General features: G+C 43.7%; 1 protein-coding gene across 1 annotated transcript in view; it reads left to right on the forward strand.

Annotated features, from left to right (window-relative positions):
* The window catches only part of ano5a (anoctamin 5a), a 76,546-nt gene that overhangs the window by 24,894 nt on the left and 32,443 nt on the right, over positions 1 to 19,209 (forward strand). The window contains exons 3-8 of the mRNA XM_052123004.1: positions 12,983 to 13,090; positions 13,811 to 13,879; positions 14,216 to 14,500; positions 16,306 to 16,416; positions 16,523 to 16,638; positions 17,713 to 17,847. Of these exons, the coding sequence (XP_051978964.1) occupies positions 12,983 to 13,090; positions 13,811 to 13,879; positions 14,216 to 14,500; positions 16,306 to 16,416; positions 16,523 to 16,638; positions 17,713 to 17,847 (824 nt within the window). The remainder of the gene's footprint in view (positions 1 to 12,982; positions 13,091 to 13,810; positions 13,880 to 14,215; positions 14,501 to 16,305; positions 16,417 to 16,522; positions 16,639 to 17,712; positions 17,848 to 19,209) is intronic.

Raw genomic sequence — 19,209 nt, forward strand, 5'->3', positions numbered from 1 at the left:
ATAACCTCAGGAGAAAGCCCTGTGTGTATCAGTAAGAGGCAAAAACCCTTGCTGGCGAACTCTGGGCAACTACTACCTTAGGGTGGAGTTCTTAACTCCCCCGTTGGTATTTTCTGTCTGGACAGTAAATCTGCTCCCACATACGGGCATCCAGGGATATAACTGACCTGAGTGACAGAAGCTTCCCCTGGGCCCTAAGGAGAATCTGACGTGTCAGAAATACAGCTGACAAGAACGTGAGTCTCCTTGATGATTTATGTAAGAGGCTACCACTGTATTGTCCACCCGCACCAAGACATGCCAGCCTCAGGAGGAGGTATTTCAGGGCCAGAAATACAGCCGTCAACCCGAGACAGTGACTGTGACAACCGAGCTGATGACCCTCCTATCCCCTTAAGCTGGACGACCACTTAAGGCCGCTACCCCGCCCGTCAGGGAGGCGTCTGTCGTTGGCAGCCTGCGACAACAAGACGCACCTAGAGTGGGACCCAAGGCAAAAAACCGAGGTCTGAACCACATAGAAAGGGAACGAAGCCTGAGGCTCGTAACCCTTATTAGCCTAGGGGTTTTGGCCCTTGGAAGAAATCCCCTGGCTTTGGGCCACAACAAAAACGGTCTCATGAGCAGAAGGTCCAGAGGGATCACCGTGGATGCGGTCACCCTGAGATCTGGAAATCGTTGATATTGATAACAGTGCAACCTTGACCTAGCCTGACTTTGCTCAGGGTGATCTGAATGGACTCAATCCTAGCGGGAGACAGTTGTGCCCGCATTGTGATTGAACTCCATACGATGCCCCGATAGACAATGTTCTGAGTGGGAGAGAGGACGATTTTCTTGACGTTGAGCCTTAACCCCAGAGAAACAGATGAGCTAAGACGATGTCACTGTGCTGAACTGCCAGTTCCTGGAACTGCGCTAGGATCAGCCAGTTGTCTACATAATTCAGAATGTCGCAAGGAGCCAGCGCTACATCATGCATTGTGAATGTGCGGGTAAAAAGGGCTAGGCCGAGTGAAAGAACCTGACACTGGAAGACTTCGCCCCCGGAAGCAAACCTCAGGAACTTTCCATGTTGTGGCAGAACTTCTAAATGAATTATAGAAGTGCATCATAAGATCGATGGTGACCAGCCAAACGAGTTGTAGGGCTTGAGACATGACCGTTTTGACAGGCATCATCTTGGACTTGAACACCCACGGGCAGTTCAAGCTTTAAGATCTAAGCCAGACGCCACCCCTCACTCACCATGGGAAACGGGAAGTGTTTAGTATAATAACCTAACTCTCTCTCTGGAAGGGGAACACATTCTATGGCCCCTTTAACCAGGAGATTGAGTTTTTTCTTGTTTTACATAAAAAAGAAATCCGGTTTACGATAGTGAGAACACGCCATTGAAACACGGAAAAACGGCGAGTGAATTATATTTTGACGCCCTTATAAGACCCACAGAAAATAATATATCTGGCAGAAGTTTCCTCGCTGCCAGGATCTCTGAGATGGGTATTATATTTTAACACTTCCTGTTGAGGGGTAGTCGAGTGTTTCGCGTCCTGATTAAAATGCAGGAACAGCGAAAACACCCAATTTGACAGAAGCCTCTGCAACCCGAAACACTAAGAGGTGGCGGGAATGGAGGGGCTTCGAGGGGGTACCGGGAGGGGTGAAGTGAAGCACGCGCCCCGTCCCGAGGGGAGCTACCCCCTAATCTAGGCTTAAGACCGTCAGGGTTTTCTCTTACTAGAAATTATAGTCCTGAGGTCTTGCTTCGGGGCTGGCGAGGGCGGCGAGACTGTCCCCAATCCCTGGGAAGGAGAGGAGCACGACTCGCCACGCTTTGCTTTTGAGCCTCCCTTCAGACAGGACCGAGGCAGGTCTGAGGCTTGCTCGTCAAGCGCAGAACCCACACTCAGGTCGTCCAGGAGGTCAGCCTGGTACGCCTGTAAAACAGCATAGTGTGCAGAGCAGCACCAGCCTGACCTGCTGCTTGATAAGCCCTTCCCACTAAAGTGGAGGTTGTCCTACAAGGCTTTGAGGGGAGAGAGGGCTTCTTAAGTGATGATGCCGAGCCCGGCGAGAGATAGCCCGCAAGCGTCTCTCCAACCGGCGGCATCACTGAATACCCCCGTCCCTCAGCACCCACGAAAGTCGAATATAGTGACGTCGAGGGTATGTGAACATGGGAAGAATATATATATATATTTTATTTTTTTTTTTTTTTTTTTTTTTTAGGGGTTCCTCCATGAGCAAAAAAGCTCTTCGTGGAGGTTATCAAAGAAGGGAAGGGACTCATGAGGCGTTCCCTTTCTTATACTGGAAGATAAAATCTATCCCCTAATTTGGAGGGTTTGGGGGTCTCTTTTTCACTTGGCCAGTCAAATCTGGCAACCGCATGAGTAACAACATTGAGCAATTCCTCCGTATATTTTTTATCGCGGACGAAAAGCTCGGAGGCGGGAAGAGAATCGCGATCCTCCTCATGATTCGAAGAAGCGTCGGAACGTGCTTCGAGATCATGTGAAGGACCAGCTGGGTTTGGGGCTCTCCCCCAAAGGGATCAACCCGTCTCTTGCTCCTCAGCCAAATCCACGAACTATCCTTTTTTTTTTTTTCGTGAGTGCTGACTCCCGGAAGCAAGCGAGGCGAGCGCGAAGCACTTTGCCTGTTAAAGCAAATCGCAGTGCTTGCACCCGCCCTGCTGCAACGCGAGAGCAGTGTGCTCTTACCCCCAAACAAACAGAGCAAAAACTGAACGCATCGTTTGCGGCTTTCAGTCATTCTCTCTTTTTTTTTCCTTTTCTTTTTTTAGAAATATATATATATATATATAATATTTTCTAAACAGAAGAGAAAAGGGAAAGATGTTCACTGCACACTGCCTAACCAATTCTAACTCCTAACAGAGGAAAGAAAGTTTTGACAGGGTTTGTAAAACACTGAAACAGATTCGCTCTGAAAAAAGAGTTTCTGACGACACCTGGTGACGTATCCATTTATAGCCTGGCCGCAGGTGCATCTAATGATTACATCAGCCGAGGCTATAAATTCCGGTCAATGTTCATTGACGTGTTACACACATTTTTTCAGCTCGGTCACAACTAGGATTGTTCCCCATAGCGCTTAGCAGTGCAGCATCATAGTGAAGCTTTTTGTAAAGGGAACATGTTGTTCAACGATTGAACGTGCCCCTGATATAATAACCCTTTCCTTGCATATACTGCCACCCAGTGGTGACAGCCCAAAATGCATGCATTACACATACATATATACAATGGCTCCTACAATAATCTTAAACATTATGATTCAATGTCCTTTAACATGAAAGTATCATCATGTTCAGTAGTGTTTTTATAGAGTCTCTAATTGTGTCAAATTACATATTTATATATCTGTGTTGACAAGGCTGTATTTTGTGGCTGAAGGCAGGGCCTGATTTATTCAACCACACATATACTTACTCTATATTTCAGTGGAGGAGCATATGGGTATGATACGCTTTCTAATATATGTTCATATGTATCATCTGTAATGTGTAATTATGGGAAATTAAAGAGTGAGAGAAGCCTGTATTGAAAGCCGCTGTGCCATTTCAAACACACTCCTGCTTACAGTACAGAGAATGTGGTATGTCCTTTTAGAAGAGCTCTGCTCAAAGGAGTATTTCTGTGAGAGAGAGGTTTGTTTAGAAAGGCATCAGGTCTAACACTAGCTATACAAGCCAGGAAAATTGAATTTTTTAGCATAGTCTGAGGTAAAGAAGCACAATTTATGACACCAGTGTTGTCATATTTTACTGCTGATTTCAAATATGTTCTTTGATCGAAATCTTGACCAAATATTTTTGAGATTTCGGTCTTTCCCCTTTCAAGTAGAAAGGAGCTGCACTGGAATCACTGGAAATAGCCACTCGAGAGAGTTCCAAAGATGGCTGACAGTGGACTGACTTGCTAGAAAGACTTTGCTTCGAGGTTAGAGCTGTGATTCATCATAAACAAAGCACGGCTGTTGACCAATCAGCATCCAGCACAGGAACTATCCATTTTATAAATGCATTTCAAATTTGTTAAAATTACTTTCCCTTCCAGGAATACTGAACAAAAATACTCTAGAATGAGAATGTCCCTCCCCCTAGTATCAATTATTTTGACTAGCATCAGCAAGTAGTGAACCACGTTCATGGTTGTGATGTAAGCTAAAGGCTATAGTTATTTGCGATTAATTACAGATTTTGAAAGTGCTTTTATCTGACAATAAATATATTACATTTCCTGTCAAAATGCATTTATTTCCTCCTTAGGATATAAAGAAAAACAATGTGTATTAATAGGATTTGTTTTGCATTTTCCAAACAGAGCGTCCACAGTTACAAATGCACTAAAATAGCAGCAATTTAAGTCAAATTAAATGAGAAGCCTGCGTTCAGATAAGAAACATCGCCTTGTTGTACCAACACAGAGGCACCAAAACACTTTCTCGGACTTTCAGCTTCATCATACCACGTTGGTGGAATCACCTCCCCAACTCCATCCATGAAGCTGACTCACTCTCTGTCTTCAAAAAACGACTTAAAATGCATCTTTTCCAAGAGCACTTAACTAGTAACTAAAAAAAAATAAAAAATAGGAAAAAAAGAAAAGATGCATTTGTATATGTTTTGAATACTATTCTGATGCTAGTTAATCTTTGTAATATGGCACTTTTTTACCACTGTGTCCTTAAGGTGATTCGCTTTGGATAAAAGCGTCTGCCAAATGAATAAATGTAAATGTAACACAGAATCGCTGTTGTGTGTGTGTGTGTGTGTGTGTGTGTGTGTGTGTGTGTGTGTGTGTGTAAGTGTAATGACTCCGGGCAGACACATCACAAAACGACTCGGTTACTAACGTAACCTCAGTTCCCTGAGAGGAGGGAACGAGTATTGCGTAAGTAGCTTACGCTATGGGAAAACTCCATTTCTTGAGAAATATTGAAGTCCTTATGTAAAACGCATTGCAGCTGCACAGCAGACAGCAATGAGCGAGGCAGCTTGGTCATTGGCTGTGCTGCGGCAACTTGCTCGAACCAATGACGGGGCGACTCTGAACGCGCGACCAATGAGCTGCGCCGCGCCAGCGGCTCAGAGCCCGTCAAGATTAGCGTGGCTAAGGCTATATATTAGGCGCCCCGTCATGAGAGTTCTTTAGGTTCAATCGACTGAAGCGAACTGACCAAGCACTAGCACGGCAGCTTACGCAATACTCGCTCCCTCCTCTCAGGGAACCGAGGTTACGTGAGTAACCGAGTCGTTCCCTATCGAGAGGTCTCTCCTATTGCGTAAGTAGCTTACGCTATGGGAACACCATGCAAAACGCCGTGCGTGCTGACTTCGCTCTATAAAGCCAGAGGCAGATGCCTGAGCCTTAAAGCAAAGTGATTATTCCACGAGCCGGCCAACGGCGAGCTACATAATGGGATAGTATAGAGCGCCTTCCAAGGTGGTCCATGGTGGGGTGCTCATAGTACAAACACAAGCACATATCTTATGTACTGAGTTTTTTATGTACTGATATGCATAAAAAATCCTTTAAGTCAGTCAGAGACAGACCTATAAGGGAGGAGATAATGCTCAGCATATACATACTCCAGTCCATTCTATAGTCAGGCTGATAGAATGTTGAAATGCAATGAGGGGACCTGTAGGTTATAAAACCTGATAAATGTCGAAGGTGAGGTCCAGCCTGCCGCCGCACAAATATCTTCAATGGGTATCCCACTCGACCAGGCCCACGAGGAGGCCATGCTCCTCGTAGAGTGAGCTCTGACGCCTAAGGGGCATTGAAGGCCCTTGGCTTCATAAGCCAGCGCTATAGCATCCACTATCCAGCGCAATATTCTTTGCTTTGAAACTGCGAGACCTTTTAGTGTGGCCGCCAAAGCATACGAATAATTGTTCCGTCTGTCTGAACAGGGCAGAACGTTACAAATATACTCTGAGTGCCCTGACCGGGCAGAGTAAATTAGCATCGCTTTCGTCTGCTGGGGACGATAGCGCTGCCAGAGATATCACCTGTACTCTGAAGGGTGTGGAGAGCACTTTAGGAATATACCCGTGCTCTGCAGTCAACTCTGACTGCAGAGACAACTCTGCAGTCGTTAGGTCCAAATTCCAGGCAAGCAGCGCTTGATGACAGCGCATGCAGGTCGCCCACTCTCTTGACTGAGGCGAGCGCCAGCAAGAGCGCAGTTTTGAGCGAGAGCTGTTTAAGGTGCACGGTTCGGAGAGGTTCGAACGGGGCACTCTTGATTGTGTCCAGGACCGTGGCCAGGTCCCAGATCGGCACCGAGGGGGGGCGAGGAGGGTTCATCCTCCTAGCGCCTCTTAGGAAACGAATGATTAGGTCGTTTTTCCCTAATGAATGTCCTTTATCAGGATTGTGTGACGCCGCTATGGCAGCCACATAGACTTTGAGCGTGGAGGGTGTGCGGCCCGCCTCCAGCAGCTCTTGCAAAAAAGGCGAGTACACTTGGTATCTCGCACGATTTGGGGTTCAAGCTCTTGGTATAACACCAGTCACTGAACACTTTCCACTTTTGGGCATATAAGCGCCTCGTAGAGGGCGCTCGTGCCTCAGTGATGGTTCTCAAAACTCCACTGGGGAGGTTCTCGGGAACCCGTTGAGGGGCCATGCATGGAGGGCCCACAGATCGGGGCGGGGATGAAGAATCATCCCGTTGGCCTGCCTGAGGAGGTCTAGCCTCAACGGAATCGGCCATGGGGCAGATTGCATCATCTGCATCAGTTCTGGAAACCACGTCTGGTTTTTCCAGAGTGGGGCTACCAGGAGCACTGCACATTTCACTTCCCTGATCCGACTGATGACCTGAGGTAGCATCGCGATCGGGGGAAAAGCATACAAGGGGCGGCTCGGCCAGACTTGGGTGAGCGCGTCCGTGCTCTTTGAGAAGAAAAGGGGGCAGTGCGCATTTTCCCTGGAGGCGAAGAGGTCGACCTCGGTTTGCCATAACCACTGAACCGTCGGGGTGGAGAGACCATTCTCCTGGGAGAACCTTGTCTCTGGACAGCATGTCCGCTCCCTGGTTCAGGGTGCCTGGCACATGCGCTGCTCTCAGCGAGCGCAGGTGGTGCTGTGACCATAAGATGAGCTCCCTGGCCATAGAGTGCAGGGAGCTCGACCTGAGTCCACCCTGGCGATTTATATACGAAACTACCGTCATGTTGTCCGTTCGGACCAGGACGTGTTCGTTTTTCAGGTACGGAGCAGGGCTCTGAGAGCCAAGGCGACCGCTTTCATTTCCAGACAGTTTATATGTAGGCGCTTTTCCTGGTTTGACCAAAAGCCGGAGACAGGCCTGCCCTCGTAAAGGGCCCCCCATCCTATTTTGGAGGCATCTGTCATAGCACGCTCCTAGCACGCTCTTTGCAAAATTGATTCTCAGACCCAGGCATTCTAGATGGCTGATAATCCAAGATCTGTGCGTCGTTAACTGACCCTCTGATTGTGCTATGATTAGCCAATCGTCGAGGTAATTCAGTATTCGCACTCCCCGCTGTCTCAGGGGGGAAAGTGCCGTGCCCATACATTTCGTGAATGTACGGGGGGGGGCCAATGATAGGCCGAATGGTAGTACTGTGTACTGGTATGACTGTCCCTCGAAAAGCGAATCTCAGAAAAGGCCTGTGATGAGGCGCTATCGGGAATGTGAAAGTAAGTGTCTTTCAAATCCACTGATAGAAACCAATCCCCGGGGCGAACTTGCGCGAGGATATGTTTGGTTGTTAACATTCTGAACGAGCGAATCATTAAAGCTTTGTTCAGATGTCTGAGATCTAGGATGGGGCGGAGGCCACCGTCCTTTTTCGGGACGAGAAAATAGCGGCTGTAAAAACCCGCCTCGCTCATAGAGGGAGGAACAGTTTCTATAGCGCCCTTCTCTATCAGTTTGAGCACCTCGGTGCATAGAACATGTGACACATCTTTCCTCACTTTCGTCTCGACCACCGCTGAAAAGCGGGGTGGTCTATGAGCGAATTGAAGTGAGTAACCGTGTTTTATTATGTTCAAAACCCATTTCGGCATGTCAGGGATTTTTTCCCAGGCTTTTGCTCGCACAGATATGGGCTGAATGCTGGCTGGGGGCGTGTCGCAGTGACGTATAGGCCCCACCGGCAAATTGCCTTGTGCTAACACTGAGTTTACAGCTCTCAGAGGCACGGGCGCGCGCTGAGCAGCTTTTTTGAGTGCCGAGTGCAGGGGTGCGTGTGAAATCACAGGCACGCGCGCTATCTCCGTAATGCTCGCAGCATGAGCTGGAGAAATGTTTGAAAACTATATAGACAGTGTTTACGGGTGGGGGTGCATACATTGTAATAGGCACGCGCGCCCCTTTCATAAAGCTTCCCGCGCTTAGCGGGGAGTTTCTTGGCTCGCGCGTCGCATCTGTGATGCTCGTGGCATGAGCTAGAGAACTGTCTGGAACTGTATGGGCAGTGCTTATGGGTGGGGGTGCATATACTGTAGTAGGCACGCGCCACTTTCATAAAGCCTCCGCTCGTGGCGGGTTTTTGGCCATGCATACAGTGTTTGTGTGTAGGGGTGCATGCATCACAGCAGGCACGCTCGCTACCTTTATAGTATTTCCGCTTTTACTGGGGAAGTGTGTATAACTGTGGGAACAGTGCTTGTGTGTAGTGGTGCATACATGACAATAGGCACACGATCTACATTTATGGGGCGTCCAGCTCGAGCTGGGGAAGTATTTGGCACTGTTTGGACAGTATTGATATGTGGGAATGCGCACTTTAGTGTGGACACGTGACCCCTTAGTGACACAGGCAGAAAATGTGATTTCTGTGTGTTGCCGTTAAAACGGCATTTGATTGCAGGTGAGCGAGTTCTTTGACTGGCCCATTGACTGCTGTACAGACATTTCCAGCCGCCTGTAAGGGGACTGGGTAATGTTTTACACGTTTTGGAGACGGGAGGCGCCGCCCTGGCTCGCTGCTGCTGCTGAGGCGGTCTCTGGCGGCTCTGTGACGAGCTGGAGCGCTTGGGCAGGAAGTGACGCATAGCCTGCGAATCCTTCCGAGCTTCAGTGAAGCGTTCAGTGAACTCTGAGTCCATGCTGGTGCCCGTGCTCGTGTCCGCTAATGTCGACGGCGCAGGGTCGAAGGCCGAGCCCGGCCAGTCGTCGGATGCAGCGTCAATGGAAAGGCTGTCATCCTTTTCACCGTCGTCCCCTGACGCGTCGAACGAGATGAGACCCACCGCTCTGTAGGAGGGGTGCTGGTCCGCCTGCGTTGAAATGGACTGGCGGCGGGGAGTTCTCGGGTAGTGGTGAAGCACGCGGGGACTGGCCCGGCATGACGTCACTGAAGTCCGCGTGCTCTGGCGAAGGCCGAGCCCGGCCAGTCGTCGGATGCAGCGTCAATGGAAAGGCTGTCATCCTTTTCACCGTCGTCCCCTGACGCGCCGAATGAGACGAGACCCACCGCTCTGTTGGAGGGTTGCTGGTCCACCTGCGCTGAAATGGACTGGCGGCGGGGAGTTCTTGGGTAGTGGTGAAGCACGCGGGGGGACTGGCCCGGCGTGACGTCACTGAAGTCCGCGTGCTCTGGCGGCCCCCGTGAGCGGCGCGTTTTGTTGCGCGGCTCGGACAGAGGGGACAGCAGCACGGTGGTAGCAGGCTCGTTCGCGTGAAGGCGGCAAAGCGAGCGTGCAGCTCGGTGAGGCCCAGGGAGTCACATTCGGGGCATCCGCCTCGAGTGAGAGCAGATTCTGCGTGGTCAGGTCCCAGGCAGCGAGTGCAAATGATGTGACGATCCCCGTCAGGAAGAGGGCCTCTGCACGAGGCGCAAGCTGAAGGCATTTGCAACAACGCCTTGAAAAATTACTCTTTCACTCAATCAAAAAGCGTCGCAGAGGCGAGCGCTTGCAGTAAAATGATATAGCGATGCGCGCCAGACGGCGTAGCAGAAGGCTTCGAAGGCAGCTGAAGGCGCCGGCGTCCTCTTAGCGGTCCTGCTAGGGGCTTTTCGACGGCGGGCGAAAGACTCCAACAATCCGGAGGATCCAGCGAAGAGAAGGTCTTTGCTGAAGGAGATTAAATCTAAAGAACTCTCATGACGGGGCGCCTAATATATAGCCTTAGCCACGCTAATCTTGGCGGGCTCTGAGTGCGCGGGCGCGAAGCGGGCGCTCATTGGTCGCGCGTTCAGAGTCGCCCCGTCATTGGTTCGAGCAAGTTGCTGCAGCACAGCCAATGACCGAGCTGCCTCGCTCATTGCTGTCTGCTGTGCAGCTGCAATGCGTTTTACATAAAGACTTCAATATTTCTCGAGAAACTGAGTTTTCCCATAGCGTAAGCTACTTACGCAATAGGAGAGACCTCTCGATAGGGAACCAGTGTTTATGCTAGGTTATGCTTGATTAACGGTAAATGTATTAACTAATATATATAATAATGTGTGAAACTTTTAACTGTTCACATGTGTTTATGCCTAAATTTCAACAGCTCTAGCTGGGACACCATCCATCCATCCCATAATAAAAGCTTTAATTTCCAAATTTTCTTCAAAATGTGAATAGCTGGTAATATAGCAATTAGAAGTTTGAAATACAGGGGTGGGGACAGGCAAAAAATTAATTCCAATGAAAAATAGTTACTGGGTTTTTGTTGATGTGTTTAGAAAATGTCCATATGAACAAGTGAAAATTGTGATCAGCTGTTAGACATTTTTTACATCTACTTTTGTGAGGGACACAAATGGCACCATTTTATAGAATGACTCAAAGCAGCATAAGCAATAGAGCTGGTTAAACTCAAAGAGGTGTAGCTGGATTTAGCTTCATCTTTGGAGGTTGTTTTGAGAAAATGAAGCTGTGTTGTACGCCCTGAGCAGGATTTGTGGTCACTGGCTGTATTTGTTTGTGTTATGTAGCATACTGTATGCAAGTTATTATTCAGCATACTGCAGACAGCTCCTGTGATGGGCAGAGAGCATGCAACTGTTCCTACAGAGCTTATTTACCTGCCTCTGAGTTGGGACTGTAATTAAAAAGGTTTTAAAATAATATGATTTAAAAGAAGACATTTGGCTGGTGTTGCAGATATAAATGTAACTACATAGGCCTTCCTCATTTTTTATATCTGTTTAGATCATGATATAAGACTAATATGAGACTCTTGAAAAGCAGATTGCTGCAAACATTGCTGCATAATTGAATAACTTGATGTTAAAAAGGGAAGGAACAGTCAGTACAAAATTCAAGAGATTTTCTTTTACTGTAGATGTGCAAATGGTGATCTCTGGGCCTTTGTTTCAATGCAAAAGACCTAAACGCATAGAAGCGGTGCTGCACTTACATTTTCTGGACTAATCTTACAAAACAACAAATTTTCCTTGGCTTTTCCTTTGAGAAACAGTGATTTTCCTCCAGGGGGCGCTTAGTGAGTTCCAAAGTCAAGTCGATTGTTTTACGCTAACTGTTATTCCACCTGCTTTGTTTCTGATCATATACTGTATATACAGCATTCAAATGATCATTCTCAGTTACCAGTCGCTATAGAGATCAGACTGCAGAGGTTTACTGAATGTAGGCCTATGTGTTTGTTTACAAACATCTGGTTACATTTTCAAACGGAAAATGTTGCAAATAAAGTACGTTTTAAGTCATTTTAGCGTTAGATGTCAGCGTGACAACATCAGAAAGGATGTCAGACTGAACACATCAGAGACACTTTAGCTAAGATTGGTCACTTCTATTTAAATGAATGGGAGAAATTGGAACGCCCAACCAAGAAGCTCTAGCGCCCAAAGGTCAAAGGATGTTGAAAAGAAGTCCTGCCCTACAGGTAAAAGTGTCAATCGCCTTTTAGATACAGACATCGCCTGTCAATCAACTCGCTAACGTGCATGTCCATTAGCTTTACAAGCTGGGACAAATGTGTGTTTTAGTGTTGTCTGAGGTAAAGAAGCACAATTATGATTCCAATATTATAAGAATTTATTTCTGATTTGAAATGTGTTCTTTGGTCAAAATCTGGACCAACTGTTTTTGAGATTTTGGTATTTCTCCATTCAAGTAGATAAGAGCTGCACAGGCATCACTGGAAATAGCCTCCTGAGAGCGTTCCAAAGATGTCCAACAGTGGACTGACTTGCTAGAAAGACTTTGACCATATGTATTAAAATAAATGGAAGAAATTGCAATGGCCAATATGGCAGATGTAGAATGTTCCTCTTACAGGTAAAAGAGCCAATCACGTTTTAGATACATACATCGCCTGCCATTCAACTCTAGAACGCTGGGCCAGCCTGACAAATAGCTTTTTTTTCTTCTTTTTTTTTATCTGAGCTAAAGAAGCACAATTTATGATACCAGTGTTGTCAGGTTTTACTGCTGATTTGAAATGTGTTCTTTGATCGTTGTCTTGACCAACCGTTTTGGAGATTTCTGTCTTTCCCCATTCAAGAAGATATGAGCTGCACTTTTATGCCACTTGCATACATTGAATATACGGAGCGTTCAAAAGATGGCCGCCGAGTAGATTTACTTGCCTTAAAAGGGACTTTGAAGACATTCTTTAGTAATTCATACAAATAATAGACATATTTGGCTTTTCTTTTGCATAGAGCTTCTTCTGAAGTGCTTGAGATTTGATGTGTGTGTGTGTGTGTGTGTGTAGCAGGATGCTTGTATTGTTTGCTGTGGGTGTTGTGGCATTAGTCTTATTATTCTAACTAAAGAAATCACATGATGGATTGGTGTGGTGAAACTTTAGTTATTTTATAATATTTATTATACCCTGAGCAAGTATAAACAAGATCTGAATGCCTGAACAAAGTTTTCATGCAAGTTGAGTAACTGTATTTCTTTTGTCATGTAATAGGTTTAATACTTGTTTTCCAGTCTGAAACTGGTAATTTGTATTTTTATGGAAAAGAATAAACAAAAAAACAATAACCTGTGTGTGTGTGCAGGTGGACAAGCAGCTTCAGAGCAAGGACTCTGTGTACTTCAGAGATGGTGTACGGCGGATAGATTTTGTTCTGTCGTACATCGACGATAAAGATGGAGAGAAGAAACAGGTGCGTTTTTTATTGTGTTATATTTGTTCATATAATGACATTTTGCTTCCACTTGCATATTCCAAGGGAATTTGGAAAAAGTATTTGCCTAAACAAATGGCAACTCTGAAACTAAACTAGCCATTCTAAAAATCAATGACTAGTTATAGTTAAACATTTCTAATTATATTATTATTATTTAGTCAATCTTTCTGAAGGGCACTTGTAATAACAACTTGTTAAAGCTGAATTGTGTAATTATATATGCAGTCAAATATAAGTCATTACATTACAATTTTTGGAAAATAACATAAAAACTGCTTTTAAACACTGTCTATGTGGCACTTTCAAAATATCCCTGTTATTTGTGTTGACAATTTAGTGAAGCCTGCACCTGTGTGTGTGTGTGTGTGTGTGTGTGTGTGTGTGTGTGTGTGTGTGTGTGTGTGTGTTAGAGGTTACAGTGAGTATGTACATCCATCTTCCTGTTAGTCGTGAAGTATGTGCCTCACCAGACCAAGACAGGGACTCACACACTCTTAACAGACACACAAACACAAAACTCTGTCTATGGACACATTGGCTGGGAGAAGTTGTTCAAATTATACAATTACAATGTGGGGGAAAAAAATTATGTTGAGTTGTAGTCCTGGAAGCTGATTGGTCTATACAGTGTTCCAGCTGTGCAGGATGCACAAAAAACACCAATTAATTGTTATCAATCTTCCATGTGTTTCACAGGATCGGAGGAAGGAATTTGAAGCTAATTTACAGAAAGCAGGACTTGAGCTGGAGACCGAGGACAAATCTGTGAGTGACAGGCCAGAAAGGCCTATACAGATGTTCGTATGGCATCAGAATCATATTGACTATCTCACCAGTTAAAATATTGATTTATAATCACTAGATCATTACCTTTTTGGCAATATCCATCAGTCAGGAGCAACATATTTCACTGCATTTGTTTAGTTGAGCGCAATTTACAGGAATTTTGTCAGTTAGTGTCCACTAGAAGGCAGTGTACATCATATTGTACATGGTAAATCACTTTTGCCTGTTGCTGTCCATTCAAAAGGAATATTTGAATTAGTGGAAGTCAAATAGCAGTTCTTCCTCTTCTTATCTGCCATGCATTTTTTATTCCAGGAGTCGGAAGATGGGAGAACATTCTTCCTGAAGGTCCACCTCCCATGGGAGGTGTTGGCAACATATGCAGACGTTCTGAAAATCAAAGTGCCTTTTAAAGCCAATGATATACTTGATAAGAAAGAGGTGCCCTGCAGCTGGCTCTTTACACCCATCCGACTGCCAGAGCATGTGATGCACCCTGAGCCAGATTACTTCACCTCCACATTTGAAAAGAGCAAGACCGACTTCTTCCTCATCGAGGATAAAGACACCTTCTTCCCTCCATCCACACGCAATAGGATCGTAAGAAAACACTTAATAGAAGTTTCTAGAAATGCCTAGCATTTAGTACATACAGTGCACATTTTTTATGATTATTATATAATATATGATATTTTATATACAAGTAATTTTTCTATATTTTTTCGTGAAATTTTGTGTGTGTCACTTTAAATATTCTTTTCTAATTTTTATATGTACACTTTTTTTTCTGGAAACAAATAATACTTGTACATTGCGAACTCCCATTATTGGACACTTTCAAATGTGAAATACATTATTCATGGATGACTATAAATAGCGCATTCTTATAATGGCATCTGTGACTGAAAACTTCTGCTGATGCATGATGCAGCAAGTGCATCATAAACCAACCATAACTTCAAAACCTTATCCTCGAGTAATCATGCTAAATTGATCATTTGTTTTTAGAAAATCACTTGCCATTATATCAAACACAGCTGAAAGATATTTGGTTCATTAAATTAAGCTTAACATTGTCTTTGTGTTTGTTTTTGAGTTGTCACAGTATGAAATAGACTGGCATGATTAAAGGTCAATATTAGGTCAAAAATGGCAAAAAATAAAAAGCTTTCTCTTGAAACTCATCAGTCAATCATTGTTTTGAGGAATGCTTGAAATTGCCAAACACTGAAGATTTCATACAAAGGTGTACACTACAGTCTTCAATGACAAAGCACAACTGGGACAGAACAAGGACAGAAAGAGATGTGGAAGACCAGATGTACAACTAAACAAGAGAATAAGTACATCAGAGTCTCTAGTTTGAGAAATAGATACCTCACATGTCCTCAGCTGACAGCTTAATTGAATTCTACCCGCTCAACACCAGTTTCATGTACAACAGTAAAGAGAAGACTCAGGGCTGCAGGACTTATGGGAAGAATTGTAAAGAAAAAGTCACTTTTGAAACAGAAAAACAAAAAGAAAAAGTTGGAGTGGGCAAAGAAACAGACATTGGACAACAGATAATTGGAAAAGAGTGTTATGGATCTTAACCCCATTGAGCTTTTGTGGGATCAGCTAGACTGTAAAGTGCGTGAGAAGTGCCCGACAAGACAGACACAACTTTGGCAAGTGCTACAGGAAGTGTGGGGTGAAATGTCACCTGAGTATCTGGACAAACTGACAGCTAGATTAACAAGGTTCTGCAAAGCTGTCATTGCTGCATGTGGATGATTATTTGATGAGAAATTTTTGAAGTAGTTTAAGAAGTTCAGAATTTTTTTTTCTAAATTGCAATAGTACAAATCTGTACATTATTCCAACCTATTGGCCGCCAGTGTACATGCACATATTATTTTAATTGATACCATTAATTGATAGTTTATTTTCACAACGATCAATTATGAAAATGTCTGAAAATTGACATCCCTATTGTATAGCTAGATAGTTCTGCATTCATGCAGTTGCACTAAATATGTTTCAGCCTTTAAAGGTGCACTCAGTAACTTTTTGCTCATGTTGTCTTGGACTTACAGTTTCATCTAGTGGTGTGGATGCAGCATCATTCAAAATCAGAAGATTTCAGTTACAGATGCCATTCTAGAAATTCATTATTCACAATCAGCCATGATTAATTTAACCCAAGAGTGAAAGTTACAGAGATTACAGTAAGCAAGTAGTATTCAGCTGGTCATGTTATTCTAAAATGACAGCCCCCATGAGGAACCCCATGTAGAATAAAACATCTTTTATAAGGTTACTGATGTGACTGGAGTCCTCATCTCATGTGAGCGCTCTACTAAGGATGTGGAGTGTTTGTCCTCTTGTAACTTAAGGCTTGTTTTATTCTGTTCTCTGTGTAGGTTTATTACATTCTCTCCAGATGTCCATACAGTAAAGAAGACAAGGACAAGAAGGGCATTAAGAGACTGCTAAATAACGGAACCTATACAGCGGCCTTCCCCCTGCATGATGTACATCTTTCACAAAGCCATCAAACCTGTTGACTTTTACATCTGTTTCTAGAGAGTTGTGCTCCATCAATAATGTGTGTGTGTGTGTGTGTGTGTGTGTGTGTAGTGCAGGTACTGGACCAGGTCTCGTGATCCGAACTGTGAGAGTGAGCGTTATTCTCTGTACAAAAACTGGGCTCGCTTCAGTCGCTGCTATAAAGAACAGCCGCTCAACCTTATACGGTGTGACACACAACAGCCTTGATTGACTTTTTATTTCCTGTTTTCAAATTGCATGTGTAGTCATTAGGGCCTGGCGATATAGCTAAAACATTTACAGTGGCCCCAAAAATATTTGCCATCAAGTTCACACAGGTGTTCTAGCAGAGGAACCACACGTGGACTTCAGCACAGTAACTATCAACATGAGACACTAACGGTTGACAAAGTGTCCATGTTCAAAATCTAAGACAGTGGTTGAAATTAAAGTATTTTATTAATAGATTGATCTTGAGTGTGAATTATGTGCTTATTGTAAACTTACTTTGGATATTAAAATATGTTTTCAAAACTAGTAGTAAGACGAAAGAAAGACCATGACACACAGTAAACATAAAAATCAAAAAGCAACTCGCTATTTGACAGTCGCTGTGTAAAACAAAAGGGAAGAACTAGCACTGTTATGCAAGCTGGAAGACTAGGATAACATGCATGTACTGTATTTTTAATTCTAAGAGAATTGTTGTTATTCAAGAAGAGGGATTATGTTTTAACACTTCTGGATTGACTTGGTTAACTTTAAACTGATTACACACATTTTATTGTTTACAAATGTTGTGTAATCCAGTTACGAATAAATGGATTTTTTGTAATCTGATGTAAAACAGAAAACATGTAATGTGTTACTACCAAACACTGCGTACAGTAGTAGAAATTATTACATAATCACATGGCTCTGTGGCATTCTGTTTTTAAAAGGAAGTGGTACTTTTAATCTCCAAGAATTACGTATTAATAATGTCACCAATGATTACTATTTCAAATAAATGCTGTAAATTATTCAGATGTTCTGTCCATCCGATAAACCAATTGCACCCCAATAACTTAACACCTCAAACTTACAATACATAATACTCCTTTTTATTCATTTTCTGTATGGGTTCTTTGGTGTTGTTCTCATTTGTATCATAATTTTTTGTCTGACAACAATTTTTCAGCATAGTTTTTGTTGAAGTAGTTAAGAATAGGTTCCTTACATAGTTCCCAAACTTTAATGTTCCCTTTGCTTCTTCATGAATAATGTCCTTCTTTCCACAGGAAATACTATGGAGAGAAGATCAGCATCTACTTTGCCTGGCTCGGTTATTACACAGAGATGCTGTTCTATGCTGCAGTTGTCGGTTTGCTCTGTTTCATCTATGGTTTGGCCACCTTTGATGAAAACGTCTGGAGGTGAGAATAAAGCCAGATACCAATCAGCCATTAACCACCTGCATAACATTGTGTAGATCCCCCTCATGCCACCAAAACAGCACCAACCCGCATCTCAGAACAGCATTCAGAGATGATATTCTTCTCACCACAATTGTACAGAGCGGTTATCTGAATTACCATAGACTTTGTCAGTTTGAACCAATCTGGCCATTCTCTGTTGACCTATGCGGTTTCATCAGATATCATCTTGTGAGTTATTGAATACATCTAGAGAGAACGCACCAGTTCTGTTTCTGATGAGCTCGCTGCACCGCACACAACAACCCAGTGCGAGAGAGTTGTGGCCAAATGATTCTTTTGAACCGGATCTTTTTCATGAATCACCCGAAAAGAACTGAGGGTTTGAACTCAGGAGCTTAGGTCAGCAGTTTGAATCAGGTTCACTTTCTCAGTGAATCATACATCAGTGAGCTCACAACTGGGAGTGCAGACATTTCAAATGAGAGTAAGAGTCCCATGTGTATTTCGGGATTTTTTTATGATTAAAATTCCTGTATTGTGTACCAATTTCTCCTGTTAGTAATTGATTGGGATTTGAGTAGCATATCACACAGTAGAACTGCATCTGGGATTTCATTCAATTTGCACTCTTGTAGTGTCTGGGCCATCTGGTAAATTGTAAAACAATTTACTGTGTATGTGTGTGTGTGTATATACACAGGGTTGGGGTGTAACGGAAATGTAAATATACTATACAAAATATAAGTAACCGTATTCCACTACATTTACAATTTAAATCATTGGTAATTAGGATACTTTTCAATTGTTTCATTTAATATTTAGTTCTTTCAGATGAAAAACATTTATACATATATATGATGTGATCCAAAGTGCATTTGAACAGCGGTGAAACACTTTCTTATGATGTGTTACATTCATACGAGCAGACAGAGAAGTACGTTTGAAGTAAGAAATAGAAATAAACCTTGTGTAGATTCTCAGCTTTACGCTAAGCTAAAATGCTATTTCTAGCAACTTTACATGCACGTTACCAGACACGATCATATGTTTTATCAAGAAAATTCACATTGGATCATAATTTCTTTTTTTTTAGTAAGACCTTTGATATTAGGGCAAAATCATATTCTTGATAATAATTTTTTTATTGTTTTCCGTAAAAATATCTGAAAATCCTTAAAACAAGATCGAATTGATTTATCTTGTTTTAGAAACAACACTGCACAAGATATTTCTGTTCCCATTCTGTCACTCACTCGACGTTGTGTCAAATTAAGTGACACAAGGGGTCTTCCTTGGGAGCCTTGCATACCTCTGAACTTGAGAAAAGGCCAATGAGAAATTGGCAGACAGAATTTGCAT

Source organism: Xyrauchen texanus, chromosome 49 (assembly GCF_025860055.1).
Source record: "Xyrauchen texanus isolate HMW12.3.18 chromosome 49, RBS_HiC_50CHRs, whole genome shotgun sequence".
In the NCBI taxonomy this organism is placed as follows: Eukaryota; Metazoa; Chordata; class Actinopteri; order Cypriniformes; family Catostomidae; genus Xyrauchen; species Xyrauchen texanus.